General features: G+C 38.2%; 1 protein-coding gene across 1 annotated transcript; it reads right to left on the bottom strand.

Annotated features, from left to right (window-relative positions):
• Positions 1 to 1,994: 1,994 nt before the first annotated feature.
• hacd2 (3-hydroxyacyl-CoA dehydratase 2) lies at positions 1,995 to 18,435 on the bottom strand. The gene is made up of 7 exons (XM_022219725.2): positions 18,217 to 18,435; positions 15,235 to 15,352; positions 14,420 to 14,438; positions 10,547 to 10,635; positions 9,887 to 10,008; positions 5,620 to 5,798; positions 1,995 to 2,716 (listed from the first exon to the last, which is right to left on the bottom strand). Exons 1-7 carry the CDS (start codon positions 18,339 to 18,341, stop codon positions 2,634 to 2,636), a joined length of 735 nt encoding a protein of 244 aa, XP_022075417.2. The 5' UTR covers positions 18,342 to 18,435; the 3' UTR covers positions 1,995 to 2,633.
• Positions 18,436 to 18,761: the final 326 nt, after the last annotated feature.

Raw genomic sequence — 18,761 nt, 5'->3', positions numbered from 1 at the left:
TCAGACATCTGTGAAGTGCAAAGCCTGACCTGCTACATGCATCAAATTCATTTTCATTAAAGCCTGAAGCAGTGCGACTAATGGCCTTTCAGATATCTGGAGTCATATTTGGCTGGTGAAGCCTTCCAGTGCTGTTAAACTGTACAGCTGACAGCATTCCCACCTACATAGTACACCACCGAATGACTCACTAGTACATTAAGGCATGCATAAAAATTAGACATTGCTCCCCCAGAATTATCAGGAAGGTGTTATAATTCACAGGATTCATCAGTCTTCCATGAACTGTATTTGTGCACCAGTGCATGCCAGTAAATATATGAAAAAAAGCAAATTTGCTTCCCATATTATAGTTTATTGTAAATATATATTCATTATTCATACCTGTACAAAGTCTGCTGGCCCCATGCAAAACAATTGTATCAAAACTTTACTCACTGGAACCAGTTCTGGAGTAACATATACCATGCTTGTGCACTTTTTTTTGTTTGTTAACTTAGGTTATAACACAGATCGTCATTCCAGATATCCAGATCTCCTCTTTCATGCAGTTTTCTAATGAGGTGCACTTGTGCTCCTGCAACACATTTCCAACAAGAATCCCGGATCATGCTCAACCATTTATGAGGAAAAAGGGGAGAAAGAGGAGCACAGAGGTCTGGAATTGGCCACTTGGTGCTCATTTTGCGAGAATAAAGGCGTGTTATGATCGTGGCAGCAAGCAGGACTTCAACAACGCAATTTGTTATTTGTGTGTTATCGATGATACTGAGTTTAAAAGATACAAGCTAAAGGAGGTTCTGCTTCTGAGGTCACATTTTAAAGACCACAACAGTAGCAGTGGGGCTTGGAAAACATTAAAGGGTCTAAATTGCAGCAAAACCTGCAAGTTACTTCAGCGGTGGTCACATTAGAGCAAAGAGGCTATTGCTGGAATTCACTTCACGTCCCATTTACGGGTTTGGAGGAAAAAAATCGAAGAAATGAGACTGAATATTTTAAAATTTTTCCAAATATTAATACATCTTTGCAGGTAGATAGAGGTGTGAGAAACAACATTATATTGGGTGAAAAGACCATTTAAAAGACAACTTCAGCTGCAAATCTTATTTTTGCTGAACTCCAGTGATGTAAAAATGTATGCAGAAGGGTGGTGTTGCAGCAAGCATCAACTAAAAATGTTCAATAAAGGAGCAGCTGCAGCTCATTCTAACACAATATCAAGCATTCAGGATTAGAACTCCAAAATGTATAAATGTAAAATGGCCCCAAAAAACCCTACTAATCCTACATGACAGATGCACATCACTTGGGAATAGTATTTCAGCTCACACACTTCTAGATAAACCATGTTATGCATCAAACAAATGATTTCACTTTCTATTTTTCAAAATAAAAGTCCTCAAACATTCGACACGTATTTGGGCTACAATGCAGTTTTTGTTGGTTACATATCAAAGCTTATTTCATCTGAAAACACTGTTGCTACTACATGTTGTGCTATCTGTTCTTTTTTTTGCTAAAGTGTCCCACAACTTATGTTGTTCTTTTGTAATAAATGCTTTTGTAACATCCCATTTAAATGACACGCTGTTTCTTTCGTTAATTAGAGATGTGAAGAAGTAAAAGTGTGCATGTTTTTAATCGAGATGGTTAAATTATCACTTCAGTGGAGCTAAAAATGCTAAAAATTAGTTACTTTCGATAGATTAAAGTAAGAAAATGCAGTCATGTTAAGAGAAAAGGGATACTAAAAGAAAAACACGACTTGTCTCGCTATTACTGTTAATGTGTACCTGAACATCAAACAGTGAGGAAATCAAAAGACACAACTCAATCACCACTGGGGGAAAGTCAAGAAATTGAAGCTTCTAAGGAGTAAATATAATCAGTGGAAATTCTTTAAAAAAAAGCAACTGAGACAGATATCACAACCACAGCGAAGCAAACACCAAACAAACAAGATAAAGGATAGAAAACCAAGCATGCAGGCGTGGAATGAGAAAGGTTTATTGAACTAAATGAGGAATGTAACCAAATCTCTGAATTAAAAAAAAAGAAAACAAGAATCTGAACCACAGTTTGCACTGACAAACACACTGTAGATGTCTACAAACCTACTTCCAGTACTAGACTTCACATTATTCTTTCTACTTGCTTCCTATAAAGAGACCAAAAGACAAGTCACAGGGAGGTGAGGAATCTATTCTATTCTTCTCCATAGTGTCATTTAAAAGGAGGTCATTGGTTCTACCAGTGTATCAATCACTTCAAGTTTTTTGCTCAACCTGCTCAAACAGCAGCTCAACTGTACCCGAGTCAAAATACAGTTTGTTTACAGCTGCAAACTAAACTAAAAATACCTGCAGTTTGTTCATAAATAAAAAATAAAACAAAAAAACATGACGCCAGTTCGTTCGTGATTGGTGAGCAACCTACAACCTACACGAGGGCTGTAATAAAGAGTAAAAGTTGTTTAATGATTGGATTGTCTGCCAGGTCAGCTCTGGCAGCTTGAAAACTGGTTGGGCTTTGTGTGTGTTTCATTTAGCAGACGTTGATTTTTGTTCCCCATTTGTTGGATGTTTTGGTTTCTTCTCTCTCGCTTGGATCTTTTCCAAACCCTGCTGGGATCACTCCACTTTGCTGTAGTCTTCTATGTGGCCCAACACCTTCTTCCTCTGTCGGATCATGTGGAAGTAAAGCTGAGGAAAGACTGAACACCCACAGGAAGATAAGGAGAATAATCAATGCAGTGCAGTTAAACAACACATTTAGCTAAGATCTCACCGTTACAGTGTCAAGAAAAGATATTGCATTTTAAAACTTAATACATTATTATTATGAAGAATTTTTCAACAAATAAATAATGATACAGGATTTTAAAAAGGCTTAAAATGAACCAAATGATTGGTGATCTGTATCAGTATCAACTAATGTCGTTTCGGTGATTAAACCAAAAAAATAAAAAATCTGATCAGAGAATCCCGAAGAACAAACTTTGTAAAAGCAGAGACACGCACACTAACATTCAAAGGTTTGGGGTCACTTCGAAATGTCCATATTTTTGAAAGAAAACTTTTTTTTTTCCAGTGAAGATAACATTAAATGATTTAGAAATCCAAACTAGACATTGTTAATGTGGTAAATGACTATTCTAGGTGGAAATGGCTGACTTTTAATGGAATATCTACATAGGGGTACAGAGGAACATTTCCAGCAGCCATCACTCCTGTGTAATGGTATATTGTGTTAGCTAATTGTTGTGAAAGACTAATTGATGATGGGAAAATCCTTGTGCAATCATGTTAGCACATGAATAAAAGTGTGAGTTTTCATTAAAAAACATGAAACTGTCTGGGTGACCCCAAACTTTTGAATGGTAGTGCATTTTTGAAGCAAAGTTAGGCAAAGGCCTTTTCGTGAGAACTCTAAATATTTCAGTTACATGAAAAAATTAATTGCTCTCCAGAGGAATTATGACAAAAAGAGAGAGACTGGATCAACATAAAAAAGTCCCTGCAAATATTTAATGTGTAATATAGAATACAAAGATATTGTAATAATGAGAGATCTTCAGACATGGCTCAGAAAGGGTGAGTAACATTAGCATGCTGGCGGATACAGCAGGGTATTTTCAGCAGTATCCTTGTTATTGTGCACATAGATGCATTCCATAACTATAAATACAAATTGATCTTGCTAATGATTAAATAACTACAAAAAAAACATGCTGCTTGTCGAATCTGTACACCTATCTACTAACATGACGACATACAGTTCAGCGCTGTTTTGGGGTGAAATGAAAACATCCCTCTTACTACTGTATTGTAAGACTCTCATTACACAACAAGCTAATGAAGCCATTATATTCAGATGTTGTCAGACTAATGAAGAAAAGAAACACATTAAATCATAACTGCAAGATTTGGAAGTCAGAATTACAAAACATGTCCTCTAGATTCAATTTCCCAAATGCTCCCGATCCGATTCGTCATTATTTACCGATACCTGATACCATTTTTAGAGATAATACACTCTTCAAGTAATGCATATTAGCTGCAGCATTTATTTGAGTCGTACTGTTTAACACGGTATACCACAGGAGACTGGCACTCCCGTACTGGAAAGCAGAGAGCATTATGTGACTTAAGCTAGTAAAGGAACACCGCGACAGACGTTTACTGAGATCAGGCCAACGAATGAGTGTTAAAATAAGCCGGGATAGCATCCCAACCTCAAAAAAATCAGTCGTCAATAAATGACGACTGATTTTTTTGTATTTCTGTGTGACAACAGATGTGAACAAAATAAGTTTTTGCCAGTACAGATCAAAATGCCTACATCATCCCTCAAGACATCTTTACTAAATGCTCTTCGGTATATTTCAGATATAAGCAAATTCTTACTCAAAGTACAGTTTTGTTGATGTGTGTTTACTGTCACTACAAAACGGACACACAAATAGGGGGTGCCCTAGGATTCACAGCTTCTGGAAGATGATCAGAGATAGAATGGAGAAGGTTTTAAAGATGAAGATTGCTCTTCATTTTCAGGTCTTGTACTTTGTAAGATGCCACCACAACTTATCGGTTACCCTAAGACATACTTGTCTAGAATTCTACCACTACCAAAAAAAATGCCTGTGTCAGGACCCACCTTCGATTGTTGGATTGAAACTGGTACAATGTGGTGCACGATATTTTTATAATGGAGAAAATAACATTTGCTCCGAGACGTAAAACATATATGTTTGACAAATGTTGGAATGGTTGGATTGAGTTCATCAGCCCATATAGATCAGACTTTAAATGACATAGGTTCTACTACGACACCCTTGGTTCTCTGCCACATAGTTACTCGGCTAAAGAACACAGTGGAGTTGGGTGACAATTGGCGTATGTTTGTCCTTCTGTGAATCTGTCTGTGCACAACATTATTCAAAAAGGGACTAATGGATTTGGAGATTTTCAGGGAAGGTCAGAAATGACAAAAGGACCAGCTGATTAGATTTTGGTAGTTATGCGGCCAATAGTCTGGATCCATGGATTTGTTAAAGATTTCCAGATCATTGCGAGACAGCGGCACGGTGTCACCAAGACTGAATGCTATGTCAGCTTCGTGCTGACGATCACATGATTGCGATCCTACTACCAATCCAATACTGCAGACTTTATTGGGGCTTATCCACCAGGAATAATACAAAGAACTATTGATTAAATTGTGGGGGTGTTACTGAGTCCCGTCAATTCACGCCGCCCGCTACATATTTAGGTCACGTGACTTGGCATCTGCACATAAAGTACACATGCATAACACACATCTGTACTCAGCGCAAGGTCACTTTGTTTGTGGGTACATCTATATTAAATGGCCACATTCTATGTTGTCGTGCTTTTTCTTTTTTGTTTTGTTTTGTTTTTTCTTTTTCCGGTGTGTATGAGTGTGTTTTATTTTTTTCCTCTTGTTATGTGCTTGTTCCGTATGTCTGTTTGTTCGCAAAATTAAAAAACAGTTTGTAAGTTACTGTGTATCTGCTAATTTTTTATGGAATAAAAACAGAATTTCAAAAAAAAAAATTTAATGGACACAAACACTCAAATCTGACCATCAACTTACGGGGAATGTAGGAGATCATGACGAGGATGAGGAATGTGTAGTAGTCGAAGGAGAAGTTGTACTTGTTCGGTAGAGTGACGGAATACAAGCCCGTCTTCTGCACATATGGCAGCGCTGCATAGATAGTCAGCAGTTCTCCAGTCACTCCCATGGGATAGAGCACGATGAAGAAGGTGTACCTGCAGCATAGAGGTTTGTAAAGGAAATTGTAAATCACTTTATTATTCACTGTCTCTGCAAAGAGGGAGAGGAGGTGTGTATGGCATGTATAAACAGCAAAACATTGAGGGGAAATATGCATGATATAGGATATATTTTTAGAAAAAGGATCAGCGCAGATAGGGTTTTTTTGTTTTTTTTTTAAAGTGGGTGGACAAAGCTACGGAGGCAATGGAAACAAGAGGTCTATAAAAAAGCCACTTCATCCATAGTTTGGGTTGGCTAAAAACGCATACAGAGCAGAGGAGAATAAAAATGTCTTTTGCCAGCGGCAGCAACACCAGAAACAGTTTTATCTCCACAAAGAGGAAAACAGAGTCTGAGAATGTGCTCACACAGGCAATGATTCAAGCAAAACAAAATAGTGAAAAGGTTCCAATCATGGCACTAAATCTTTGAAATATTCACCATGATGTACATTACTGCATGAAATTCTGAATTTATTAGATGACAGAATCTGCTGCTTGACAAGGAAATGTGAAATATAAAGGAAGAATCTTGACACTGTTAAATTCTTAATCACTGAACAATCGAGGGGAAACAGGCGAAAGCTCACATAAAAATCTGATTCTGAACTCCTTTTCTTCAACATGAAAGACAGAAAAAAAACATCTGTCATGTCTTTAACCAGCACTCCAAACACAACGACTGTCTCTTCAGATCCCTCGCTGCGTTTTCCACAGATGCACGACCAATTTTTCTGTCTCTCAGGGTGCAAACTGAAAGTCAAATACCAATATAGCAGTGGTCTCATTTGCTACCTAGCAACAAAGGCCGCGGGGAGGGATCCACTTAACAACTGTTGCCGTGGTTGGAGATGCAGAAAAATCCTATTAGGCAGATAGAGAGATGACAATTTTTTGTGGCGATTGCACAAGATTTTCTGCAGATCTGATGGTTCTGTCTTTGAAATCAACATTTGGAGTCTTTAAGGAGAAATTATTCACCGACAGTGGTGCTTTTTATCTAAAGTGTCACACTTATCATCTAATTTAATCTTTTCATAATCATTATATCTACAACAGCTGTTTAAGGATTTAAACAAGGTGACAAAAACAGCATAATAACAAACTATGTTTTGCATAAAGTAATAAAGTAATTAATTGAGCAATTTACTACTGTTGCGGCGATCTGCCTCGAGGTGTGTGTGGACGCACTGCAGCCGACTGCGGAGCCGACGTGTCACTCTGTGCCGCGCCTCAATAGGTGGGCTCAATTTGAGGAAATCGGCTGCACACGTCGAAGCCAAGCAACATAAACGCCAGACCAGTCGTTCTGGCTGGCAGACGGAGCAACAGCAACAGCACGGTGGCAAAGAAAGCATTAACTAAACGCAAGGGAAAAGGACTGAGACCAAAAGAGGCCACTGGTAAGCATGTGTCTCTCACATGGAATTTTCATTCAGGAGGGTTGTTTTGAATGCCTTTTTGTAAATGCTGGTGAAGTGCTCAATGCCTGCGTAAATTATGTTAGAAAATGGCAGTGTAATTTATGTCAAGTGCATGTAAAAATTAATTCAGGTGAAATTGGTTGATTTAAATGACCTAAAATGTAGAACTCAATTTGTTTACTTAAAACCTGATGGTATATTTACTTAAGGTGTTTATTTGCTCATTTTTGTGTTTAAGGTTTTTCACCTACAGCCATGGCCATAAGTTTGGACACAAGTACCATGACGCTTGTGAATCTTAGAAAATACCACAAAATTGTCACTTACAATATATAGTCATGGTCATAAGTTTGGACACAGCATGACTTATGTCTGTTTTGATGTCTGTTACAGAACATAAGTATATTGTAAGTGACAATTTTGTGGTATTTTCTAAGATTCACAAGCGTCATGGTACTTGTGTCCAAACTTATGGCCATGGCTGTACCTCACTGCTGTATCACTACTGCCATCATTTCATGGAATTAAATAAAAGTGAAAAGAGTGGAATCCTGTTGCAAAGACCAGTCCTTCCTTTTCAAGTGTGGGAAGCCATGCATTAAAGACATTTCACAGTGAAAAACTGTGACGGTGAAAGACACTTGACAACTACTAGTAAACAAGAAGTAAGTAATGTGTGATTTCTTTTTGTTCTGTGAAAAGCCATGAAAATACACATTTTAATGTTCCAATAGGAAATGAGGAATAATACTTTTCAGAATTTCCGTCGTCTTTCATCACCCAGTGCTTTAACCATATTAACTTGCTTACTATTTTATGTGGCAAAAATGGTAAAAAGGAAAAAAAAATACAAAGTTAAGAGTATAAAATAAAGTCTTTACATTTCTTGTTTTTTTTGTTTTGTTGCTTTTTTTTACAATCAACATTTCAAACAATAGCATAGAAACATGGCAGAAGTTTATTTAATTTGAAATATGAATGGAAAACAATGCAAATGCTCACATGGGAGTGTCTGGAGCCACTGAATGTTTGGTATGTTTATTTTAAAAGTGACTTCTACAATCAAGTAAATTAATTTCTGGCAACAAACTAATGACTTAATATAAAGAACAGAGCATAAACAAAAATAGCTGTGTCACGTAAAAAAGTAATCAATCATCTAAAATTGATCAGAGATTAAACGATTTCTGTATTTGTCAGTGAGCGTTCTGCAGCTGTCAACAGGTATTTTGGCCCACTCCTCATGAGCAAACAGCTCCAGTTGTCTCAGGTTTGATGGGTGTCTTCTCCAAATGGCATGTTTCAGCTCCTTCCACATATGTTCAATGGGATTCCGATCTGGGCTCATAGAAGGCCACTTTAGAATAGTCCAACGCTTTTCTCTCAGCCATTCTTGGGTGTTTTTGGCTGTGTGTTTTGGATCGTTGTCCTGTTGGAAGACCCATGACCTGCGACTGAGACCAAGCTTTCTGACACTAGGCAGCACATTTCTCTCCAGAATGCCTTGATAGTCTTCAGATTTCATGGTACCTTGCACACTTTCAAGACACCCTGTGCCAGATGCAGCAAAGCAGCCCCAAAACATTACTGAGCCTCCTCCATGTTTCACCGTAGGGACAGTGTTCTTTTCTTCATATGCTTGGTTTTTGAGTCTATGAACATAGAGTTGATGTGCCTTACCAAAAAGCTCCAGTTTGGTCTCATCTGTCCAAAGGACATTCTCCCAGAAGCTTTGTGGCTTGTCAACATGCATTTTTGCAAATTCCACTCTCGCTTTTTTATGAGTTTTTTTCAGCAGTGGTGTCCTCCTTGGTCGTCTCCCATGAAGTCCACTTTGGCTCAAACAACGACGAATGGTGCGATCTGACACTGATGTACCTTGGCCTTGGAGTTCACCTTTAATTTCTTTGGAGGTTGCTCTGGGCTCTTTGGATACAATTCCAACGATCCGTCTCTTCAATTTGTCATCAATTTTCCTCTTGCGGCCACGTCCAGGGAGGTTGGCTACTGTCCCGTGGGTCTTGAACTTCTGAATAATATGAGCCACTGTTGTCACAGGAACTTCAAGCTGTTTAGAGATGGTCTTATAGCCTTTACCTTTAAGATGTTTGTCTATCATTTTTTTTCGGATGTCCTGGGACAATTCTCTCCTTCGCTTTCTGTTGTCCATGTTCAGTGTGGTACACACCTTTTCACCAAACAGCAGGGTGACTACTTGTCTCCCTTTAAATAGGCAGACTGACTGATTATGAGTTTGGAAACACCTGTGATGTCAATTAAATGACACACCTGAGTTAATCATGTCACTCTGGTCAAATAGTTTTCAATCTTTTATAGAGGTACCATCATTTTTGTCCAGGCCTGTTTCATTAGTTTGTTTTTTTAAATAATTATGTTAATCAACAATTCAAAAGTAATGGCTGCTTTTGATTATTTAATTTTCAATAAATTTTTATTTATTGTTACTTTTGTGAGTTTCAAGTGATTTCAGTGAGAATTGTGGGTTTTTCCTTCTTTAACTGAGGGGTACCAACAATTTTGTCCACGTGTGTATATTGCGAGAAAAGCTGCAAAACACACTAAAGGAAATGCATAATATGAACACTTTAAGTATGGAGATCTTGTATTCCGATACCACTCTGAGGTCGGTATTCCTACCTTGCCCATTTGATGAGGTATGGCAGGTGATTGAGCAGACTGAAGGTGTAGAAAGAGTAGCGGATGATCTCTGTGATGGTCCAGGCTGTGACAAACAGCAGCACACTGTCTTCACTCTGAACCTGCAAAAACAAGCACAAAGCATGATGGGAGGCGGATGGAGGACCAGTCAGGCTTGCATCATGCTGTCATAGCTACCCAGCCATAAAATAGTCCCAACATTTCATCACATGCTGTTTGTTTCAAATGCTCACACTGCAGGCCGATGGTCACGAGCCTCAGATATTAGATCAAAACAATACAAATAAGATGTTATAAAGAAAAGAACGCTAATTAGCAGCTCAAAATCTACAATGCACGAGACAGGAGAATGCTTGAGAAAAAAATGTGAGTTTCATCCAACAAACACACAGAGGAAATAAAACAAGTTAAATTCAGATTATGTGCAGGAATAAAACTGAGCAGATTCATTCCTGCAACCCTTCAGCAAGACTGTCCACTGTTACTTACACTGTTATTGCTCTCCAATCTATAAACAGGGCAAACGGTACATTAACTCCTGAACATGAATACATATTTACATGTCTGTCCATTAGAAAGACTGTGTAAGATTGATGTATATTTTAGGGTGTGTAGAAAGTGAAAACTAACTCAGCGTACCTCCCTGATGCTGTGTGTGACGGCCCAGGTGAGGAAGACCCGTGACATGACCTGGAATCCAGTCAGTACCACCGAGGACGGTACGATTCCTGGAATCAAACACAAACACTGAAAATATAAAGATGCAAGACACTGAACACGTGTCTGAATGTTTGTTCATATATAGTTTCAATACATTTCAAGGATATTTTCAAGAACCTACAGACTAGAAAGTTGCTTTTATCAGAAGTCTTATTTAATATTATTTAACAGATTTTTATACTCTAACAATTCAACCAGTCCTTATATGTTCTGAATCCAATCCAGTCCTTAGAGTCTCAATTCAATCCACAGGAAACTTTGGCTTTGTGGGTTTCTCTGTTGAAGATTTGTACAGTGCATTTCACATTGTAGGACTATGTGAAATACCATGAGATGACATGTTGTGAATTGGCACTATATATACAAAATTCAATTTAATTCAACTGAAGATTGCCATAATGGTTGATTAGTTGCTGGAAATAGAGTCCAACTGGTCTTGAAAAGTGTATATTAAGCTAAAACGCAGAACATCTTTGGTTCAAGCTTCTCAAATGTGAGGAACCTGAGAAGCTAGAATTAAATCTTCACATCTGAACCACTTAAAGATATCCAGAAGTCTGTGTAATGGAAATGTCAGAAAGTAACTATTAAACTATGTAGGACCAGATCATGGAGTTATACCCATTAAGCACTTTTTCTTCATGTTTGTCTCAGGATTTTTATTGGGCGGGCCAGATATCATGGCATGGGGATGCACTGGATTCCTACTTTGCATAACCTTTCGCATAATGTTATAAAATCCACACTATGGTAACATCAGTGGGTGTCCTGCCTGACTGTAAGTTACTACACCTGCTACAGTCCAAAATATATTTGCTAGCACTGTCTTCATCCAACAAATCCACCTTACCTGAGTGACAGAATTTGCAAAACAGTAGGGCTGGACCCGAATATCCGATCGTTACAGTGGTACCCGAATATTCATTTTGAGGTCTCAGACCCTGACATTTATGACTAGTTGAAGCACATTTGAATTGTTTCTTTACTATTTTCCAGTATTTTCTAAATTGGAAAAATGCACAAAAACATTTAAAGCTTTACGAGAAGTGAGTAGACACAAGAAAGTACAGCAAACCCCAAGGCCCTCATTTAATTCCAAGAATGAAAGTTTTATATCAGCAGTGGTGTTGAGGAGAAAATTAGATCGATGCATCCCCATAACTGGGTTGCTGAGCCCAAATTCATATTCACAGCCAAATTTTGCTATAACAACTAGAAAAGCACTCAGAGAGTGCAGACCTCTGCCAAGGATAGAAAGGAAAACAGGAAACCCATGCAGTAAAGGATCATGAGCTGGAATCAAACCTGCGTCTCTGACACAGTTCTGTTTACGAATCACCTTCTTAAGCAGTTGAGCTATCTGGACACCTTGCTCCAATTTGTTGGACGACATACTAACCTATGATGTTTTTGTCATATTTTGGACCACATACTAAAAAATTCAACGTGATCCAGAAACCAGAATCCTTTCTGGATTGCCACCAAAATTAAATCAGCTCTTCCTCTTACCATAGTCTACATCCCCTCAAAATTTCATCTGAATCTGCCCAGGCGTTTTTGAGTTATCTTGCTAACAGACAGACAGACACACACACAAACGCCGGGTGTCATATAACATCCTTGGCGGAGGTAATAAATGCTAAGTTAGTCAACACAGTATACAGGGTGTTTACAGCAAATAGCTCTCAGACAGATCCAGACGAATAACGATGTAGTGTTTTCCCCAGCCAGTAGAAGGAACCTCGAGCTCAGTGTGTGTATTCTACTGTGTTTTAGTGTGTGTACTCTGAGCAGACAGCAGCTGCAGGAAGCCTGTTTACAGTGGGGAAAGGTCAGCAAGCTTTAGCTAGAAATCCCAGATAATGAAGACAATGGACTGTGCAACGTAGCGAGGCAGCCAGACGAGAGCTGCTTGCTCCTCATCGCGTTAACACCACGAGAGCCAGCAGCTTCTGGGCTTTGTCTCTTTGACAAACACTTGAAATATAAAAAGCCTTTGTTTGACTGCACATATTTACATCTATGCTACACCCACAAGAGTTGCAAGTTGTAATCATAGCGTTAGCAGTCAGAATCACTATTTGAGATATTAACCACTGATTTGTCACAATGAGTTCAGATACTCTGCAAACACAGTTGACTGCTACTACTAATACTTTTAAGATAGTTGTAAGAACATTACCGGTTCTTTTAGGTTCTGGAGTTTCTGTTTGAAGGGACTGAAAAAAGGTCGTTCTGAGGAGATGCTTTAGTGTCATCAATAGGAAGCTGTTATGCCTATATACAGAACAATATGATAAGGTTTGAACTTGACTTTTCTCCCACACATAATAAAATAATATAAACAGATGGATGACAGAGTTCTTCTAAATGATCACTTTATCTAGTAATGAAACAATTCTATCCTGATGGGCGCTGTCTCTTCTATGATTAAAACACTCCCATTAATAAAGCGAACGCATGATTGGTGAAAAACAGTCCCCATATCTCAAGTGAGCATCTATATATGGCCACGAAATGCTTTCAGAGCCCATGTGTGCACGTCGATAAGGCAGACTCTTCATACTACAAGGTGACATGCCGGTCTGCCAACAACCAGTTGCATTTTGAATCATACTTTACACCGAAAAACACACAAGAAAACAGCAGCTTGTACACCACATCAGTGATTATCCCTGAGGTGAAGACTTCCTGCTGTATATTCACTTGTTCATCCAAAGACTGGCAGCAACAGCTTAAATTACAACTCCTTTATAATAAATTATAAAAACATGGATGACAGAAAATCTTCATGCGGATCCTTGTGGACTTGGATGAACTTTACATAACACAACCCTTAAGGACATGGAAAGCATGAACTGGCCTTTAGGCAACACTCTCCATCATCATCAAAATACCAAATGAAGGAATATCTTTTGGAAGAATCATGTTCATCCTTCCAGTGGAGCTCCAGGGATTTGAAGAATTAATGCCAACCTTGATAAGACACTTTAATTATTTTTTCCTTTAATTTGTCATCTTATTTTACAACTGCTATTTGGTTTCTTCAGCTACATTGGAATCAAAGTGGCAGATTAAGATAAATTTCAATATGAGACTATGGTAACCCAAAGGCAAGTATTTGCAAAATGTAATAAATGTGAACCCCTGCAGGAGTTCAAATGCATAAAATCTTCAGGTTTGCAGAACTATATTACAGGGATAAACACCATTCTCCCAGAAGATGTGTAGGGATTTGATAAGATTGCTGTCTGAAGTACATGAAATAGTCCAACAAATGCTGTTTATATTATACACCAAGTGACTGTCTCTCAGATATAGAAATTTACATAACGCCGACCTCAATGGCTGCATATGTGGGGAGTGTAATTCGACTTTAATGTGCAGGAAGCTTGCGCAGGTGTTTGTTTAGGGTGAGATCTGGTGACAGTAAAGGCAAAATCATATGACTCACAACATTCAGATCATCATTTAAACATTCAGCGAACCTTCCTGCACAGCACAGACTCCACAATTCCAGGTTTTTCCTTTAAACTGTCACCCATCTGTACTTAAATGTAAAATTAATCAATTCCAGCTCAAACAGCTTCACTTAAAACTGTACCTGAAGTGAAGCTATTTTGAATCTAATAACCACAGATGTATAAACGGACTATTTTGACAATTTAAAGTGCTTTAACAGTTTCACTGTCACTCAAATAAATAGCAAAATGATTTCTGATCCTGTCCCTGAAGCAATCTGTGCTCGACAGAAAGGAGTGGAGGTAAAGGTGGAGCCTGAAGGAAACTCACCGACAGCACAGTGCAGTATCTGTGAAAGGAAGAGACAAGAGAAAAATAATCAATATGGCTCTGGAATAGTTTATTGTAACTCATAAAGCAAAGTTCCGTTGCCTCTTAAATTTATTTTTTTACCTGTATACCCAGAAACTATTCTACATTTGGATTAATGCTGCAAAATCCAATTAACTGTCACTATTTTTCCAGTAATATTGTCTACTTCTTTGAACTGCACAGCTCTGGAATACAAAATCTGTCTCAGAATCTCTACATAATGCATCACTGAGCTGTAACTGAGCACACATTACTTGACAAATTGAATATACTGACATTAAAATTGAGTCTCGGATCCCTGAGCTGCAGTTTGTCTGGACAGAATCACTTAACACTTCCTGCTGCTCAACTTCTGCACTGAACATGTGTGAAGAAAACAAAATTACGCCCTTTCACCGAGTTTTGCAATTCTCATTCAGAAAAACATCACAGAGTTTTGTTTATCTGCAGTGTCCATCAAAATATATTTTCAGGATCTTAAAATCCTATAAAAAGTGATGGTAAAAGCCTGAGTATTTTTGGCTCGGTGCCATTAGCACAGTGCAGTGAGGCATGTTGGGTTATCGTGCTGATATTTTACAGAGGACATACCGAACGCCATACAGATAACAAAGACAAACTCTATTAGTTCGATAGTTTTTTTTTGCTCTTGCAGCATATTGGATTGATAAAAATATAACTAATTGCTGCATCCCTAATACCTGTGAATAAAAAAATGGGTACTGTGAGTTTTCTCTGTCTCTCTCTTTGCCATTATTGAGTGTTTCTCTCACCTCCAGAATAGCTCCAGTCTGAAAGAACTTCAAAGGCTTCTCTATGGAGTAGTACAGCCCATGGTAGCTTCCTCTGGCCAAGTACGCTCGGACCAGACCCACAGCTATCACCAGCCACCTGGAGAGCAGAAAAATATACAAAATCACAGTGGAATTATTTTAAAAACTACCAACAGGAAACAGAAATCTGTGACTTGAGGTTTTTGTGGACGGAGGTCCAGCGTGTCAGATAGTTTCAGGCCACGATTCGATGATGACAAAATGAGCCTAAAACTTCTTTCTGCCAGCTTTAATATTGAGCTATAGGGGAATTATGATGCAAAACTGACACACATCTCTGACACTCCACATAGAAAAGAGTTTACCTAAAAATTTAAGAAGAAACGCATGTGGAAAAAATTGATCTCTTTAACAAAAATAAATCAGGTTTTCTGCTGCATTGTAGAAAAACTACTTTTGGATAGATTATAATGACATTTTATACATGCATGAATGTTGATCTTAAGCCCCAGAATACTGTATATCACTCTGCATTAATGTACTACTGGTCTTGTGAGCTATATGTTAAAGTTGTGATGCCTCCCTCTGTAAGGTAGGACACATACTAGTCCTAATTTATGTTTAAGGCCCTTACTGATTTTGTACGCCCTTTTACTGAGCTTGGAAAATCCAGTTTAACTCCCTGTAGACCTACAACCTGGAAAAACCTGAAATAACCTGCAGTACAATCGACAGCTTGCCTAATGTTCATCCAAAGGGCAACTGAGCACTTTAATTTCATCTTATTTGACTTCCAGTTGTTCATGTTTTAGTTGATTTATCTGTTTTTAAATCTTAAATACTCTAAGTATTGTTGTACTATCTTTTTAACTTTGCTGTTTAGTAATTTGTAATGATATTGCTATTCAAGTTTCTTATGTATGCACCTATGTTTTTTTAATTTTCTTACTTGGCTACTTAGCAAATGAGGCCTCCATGCTCGATGCTCCACAAGTTAAAATAAAGGTTGAGGATGAACTCAATTTTAAAGAGCTGTAATTGAAATATTCAAAGGCTGACAGAAAAAGGAAAGAAAATAAACAAATAAATAAACAGAAGTAAACATCACTTCAAATTTAATCATTTCAAATATAGATTTTAAAGAAACAATCGATATATCACATTAAACATATATTAAGACAAAAGAAGTCCAGGTATAAAATGCAGTAAAAGCAGCCTTTCACACATTTGTTGCTATAATTATGGTTTGCAAGGCAACTTCATTTTGCATATTTTGACAAATACAAATGGAGGCAAACATTTAATAAACTAATATTGGTCAAGTGTAATCAATACAGTGAATTATTAGCCGCTGCCAATCATCTGGTAGAAACTATTCTCATTATTTTGCTGAAAAATAATAAAATTGGGTGTAAAGATCATATTTAACCAGACGAACCTTTTGTAACAGACTGAGGATTGCCACATGTTGAAAAATTATTAGAATGATGTAATGTCTTTCTCAAAACAGAGGTCAAAGGTCAGCTGCAAGTATGAGCTGTTTCTAAAGATTTTCAGTTCACACTCTGGTTTGACTTCTATCTATTTGGCCTCGAGCTCACACTGCAGCAGTGATGAAAATCAAGATCAGAACCAGTTGGCCAGAAACTAAGCAGCTCTGCTCTTCAGCTAAGGCAGCATTTACAGAAGTGTGCGTGTTCGACACTCTAATTTGTGCTCAGTACAAAGCAACCACTGTATATCCCATCAATACCGAGCGAACCTAACTGGTTGGAACGGCGAGTAAACAACGCCCACATTTCAATTGTGCAACAGTCTCACAATCAGAGCAATAAAAGAGGTGCTGAGAGATTTCATAGTTCACAGCTCAAGATAACTGCTCGTCTGAGATTGCTAAATAATGCACATCGGATTGTAATTACTCAGAAAGCAGAATGCAATATAATTAAAAAGCCATCAGGTATGGTTTTATCCAAACATGAGCTTTTAGAGAGGAAAATGCCTCTTCTTCAAAACAAATGCACTCTCAAAATGCCCAAACTCTCACCGGCAGAGGTCAGTTTTGAAAGCAATTAATCCAATAATTTTTATTATTGCTATTTTCACTTAATTGGTTAAAGGGAAAAATTCAGCTCATGATCATAACCACACAAATAAATGCAGTTGCATGTGGGGAACTACAGATCATATTTACCATTTACTTTATTATAATTAACAGCTGGTTTAAATTTAATGTATAAATTCAGTCTTCAACAAATTTTTGAGCATTTTTTAGATTAAATTACAGTTCAATCAAAGTCTACGTCTAAAAACATAGGCACAGATTTTGAAAGCATTTGAGCCTTTTTTAAACATGAATACTTAGCTCATACAACAACTTAATCTACTGTGGCTAACAATTATTTCCAGATATATTCCACAATATTTTGAATTATCACCCGGTTCCTGTATTTTGTGCTTGTCTTGACATAAATAAACTACATTGCAACTGATGATGAAGTGACAAATTGGTGCAAAAATTCACTAAAATGCATTAGATGATGCGTTCAAGCGCTGCAAATTGCCTTCAAATTATGGTATCACGTTCTATTGGTGTAATTTTACTTTGTGCAAACAAATAAAAACCCAATTATAGTCATTGCCCTGCAAAACCACATGACAATGCACGATGAAGACGAGCACTTGGTGGCACAAACGTGCAGACAATGAACCATCTGTCTAATATTAGTGCATTGTATGCAGTTCATGTGGACGCCAGGTGGTTTGTCTGTTGCTCATCTAATCTCTGTAAAGCCACTGGGTGCCGAGATTCAAAGTTATTCCACTGCACGGCATCTCAGCTGCGTTCACACTGATAACTGCATCAAACTAGCAGATTAGAACTGAATAATATCCTCCTTCATTTCAGTTTTGCTCCCACACAAACACACAAACACGCTCCAGCAGCACAGCAGCGCTAGCACGAGGAGACACGCTACATACCCCGCTGTCATAACTACGTTATAGATGACCAGGTAGGCCGTAGCCAGGGCCCCGGGGCCCTTCTTCTTCTTCGGCCCCACTTCGCTGTGGGCCGCCTTGCTGGCCCCCGGAGCAGCTGCCGACATAACTGCAACCCTAAACGCTCTTCGGTGCTGGACGACAGCGGCTGTCGGGCTGAAGCGAGCAGGAGCCACACCGGGAAGTGTCGCGCTGAAACAAGAGAGGTAACTCCTTCCTACTTCCGGCTTCGCTTCAAGACGCCGTGAAACAAAAATCAACTTTAAAGCTATTATAATACCCTGTTACTTTAGTTATTCATTTTATTAACTTATTTAGGCAACAAACTATATATTCACATATAGTAAATTCCTTCACACACTTTAACTGGACTAGTAGAACCATATGAATAGAGCATATTTTCTCTTGATATGACACTACAATCTTTGTCACTTCCCCTGACGGTATCCTGAGCAGTGCCCCCTGCTGGCAGCTGCCATACACGATTTTCTTACATATTTTTCTTGCTTTTTTTTTAAACTAGAGAA

This window comes from Acanthochromis polyacanthus, chromosome 14 (assembly GCF_021347895.1).
Source record: "Acanthochromis polyacanthus isolate Apoly-LR-REF ecotype Palm Island chromosome 14, KAUST_Apoly_ChrSc, whole genome shotgun sequence".
Classification (NCBI taxonomy): domain Eukaryota; kingdom Metazoa; phylum Chordata; class Actinopteri; family Pomacentridae; genus Acanthochromis; species Acanthochromis polyacanthus.
The sequence above is the reverse complement of the archived record's forward strand: the minus strand, read 5'-3'. Positions and strand labels throughout refer to the sequence as shown.

What these genes read in the sequence shown, in the direction of transcription:
- hacd2 (XM_022219725.2), bottom strand. Translation starts at nt 18,341, where the DNA reads ATGTCGGCAGCTGCTCCGGGGGCCAGCAAGGCGGCCCACAGCGAAGTG. An exon ending in TACCTCATCAAATGGGCAAG is followed by an intron (nt 5,799 to 9,886) that starts GTAGGAATACCG and finishes TCTATGCTGCAG; the next exon opens with GTACACCTTCTTCATCGTGC. An exon ending in CATGATCTCCTACATTCCCC is followed by an intron (nt 2,717 to 5,619) that starts GTAAGTTGATGG and finishes GTGGGTGTTCAG; the next exon opens with TCTTTCCTCAGCTTTACTTC.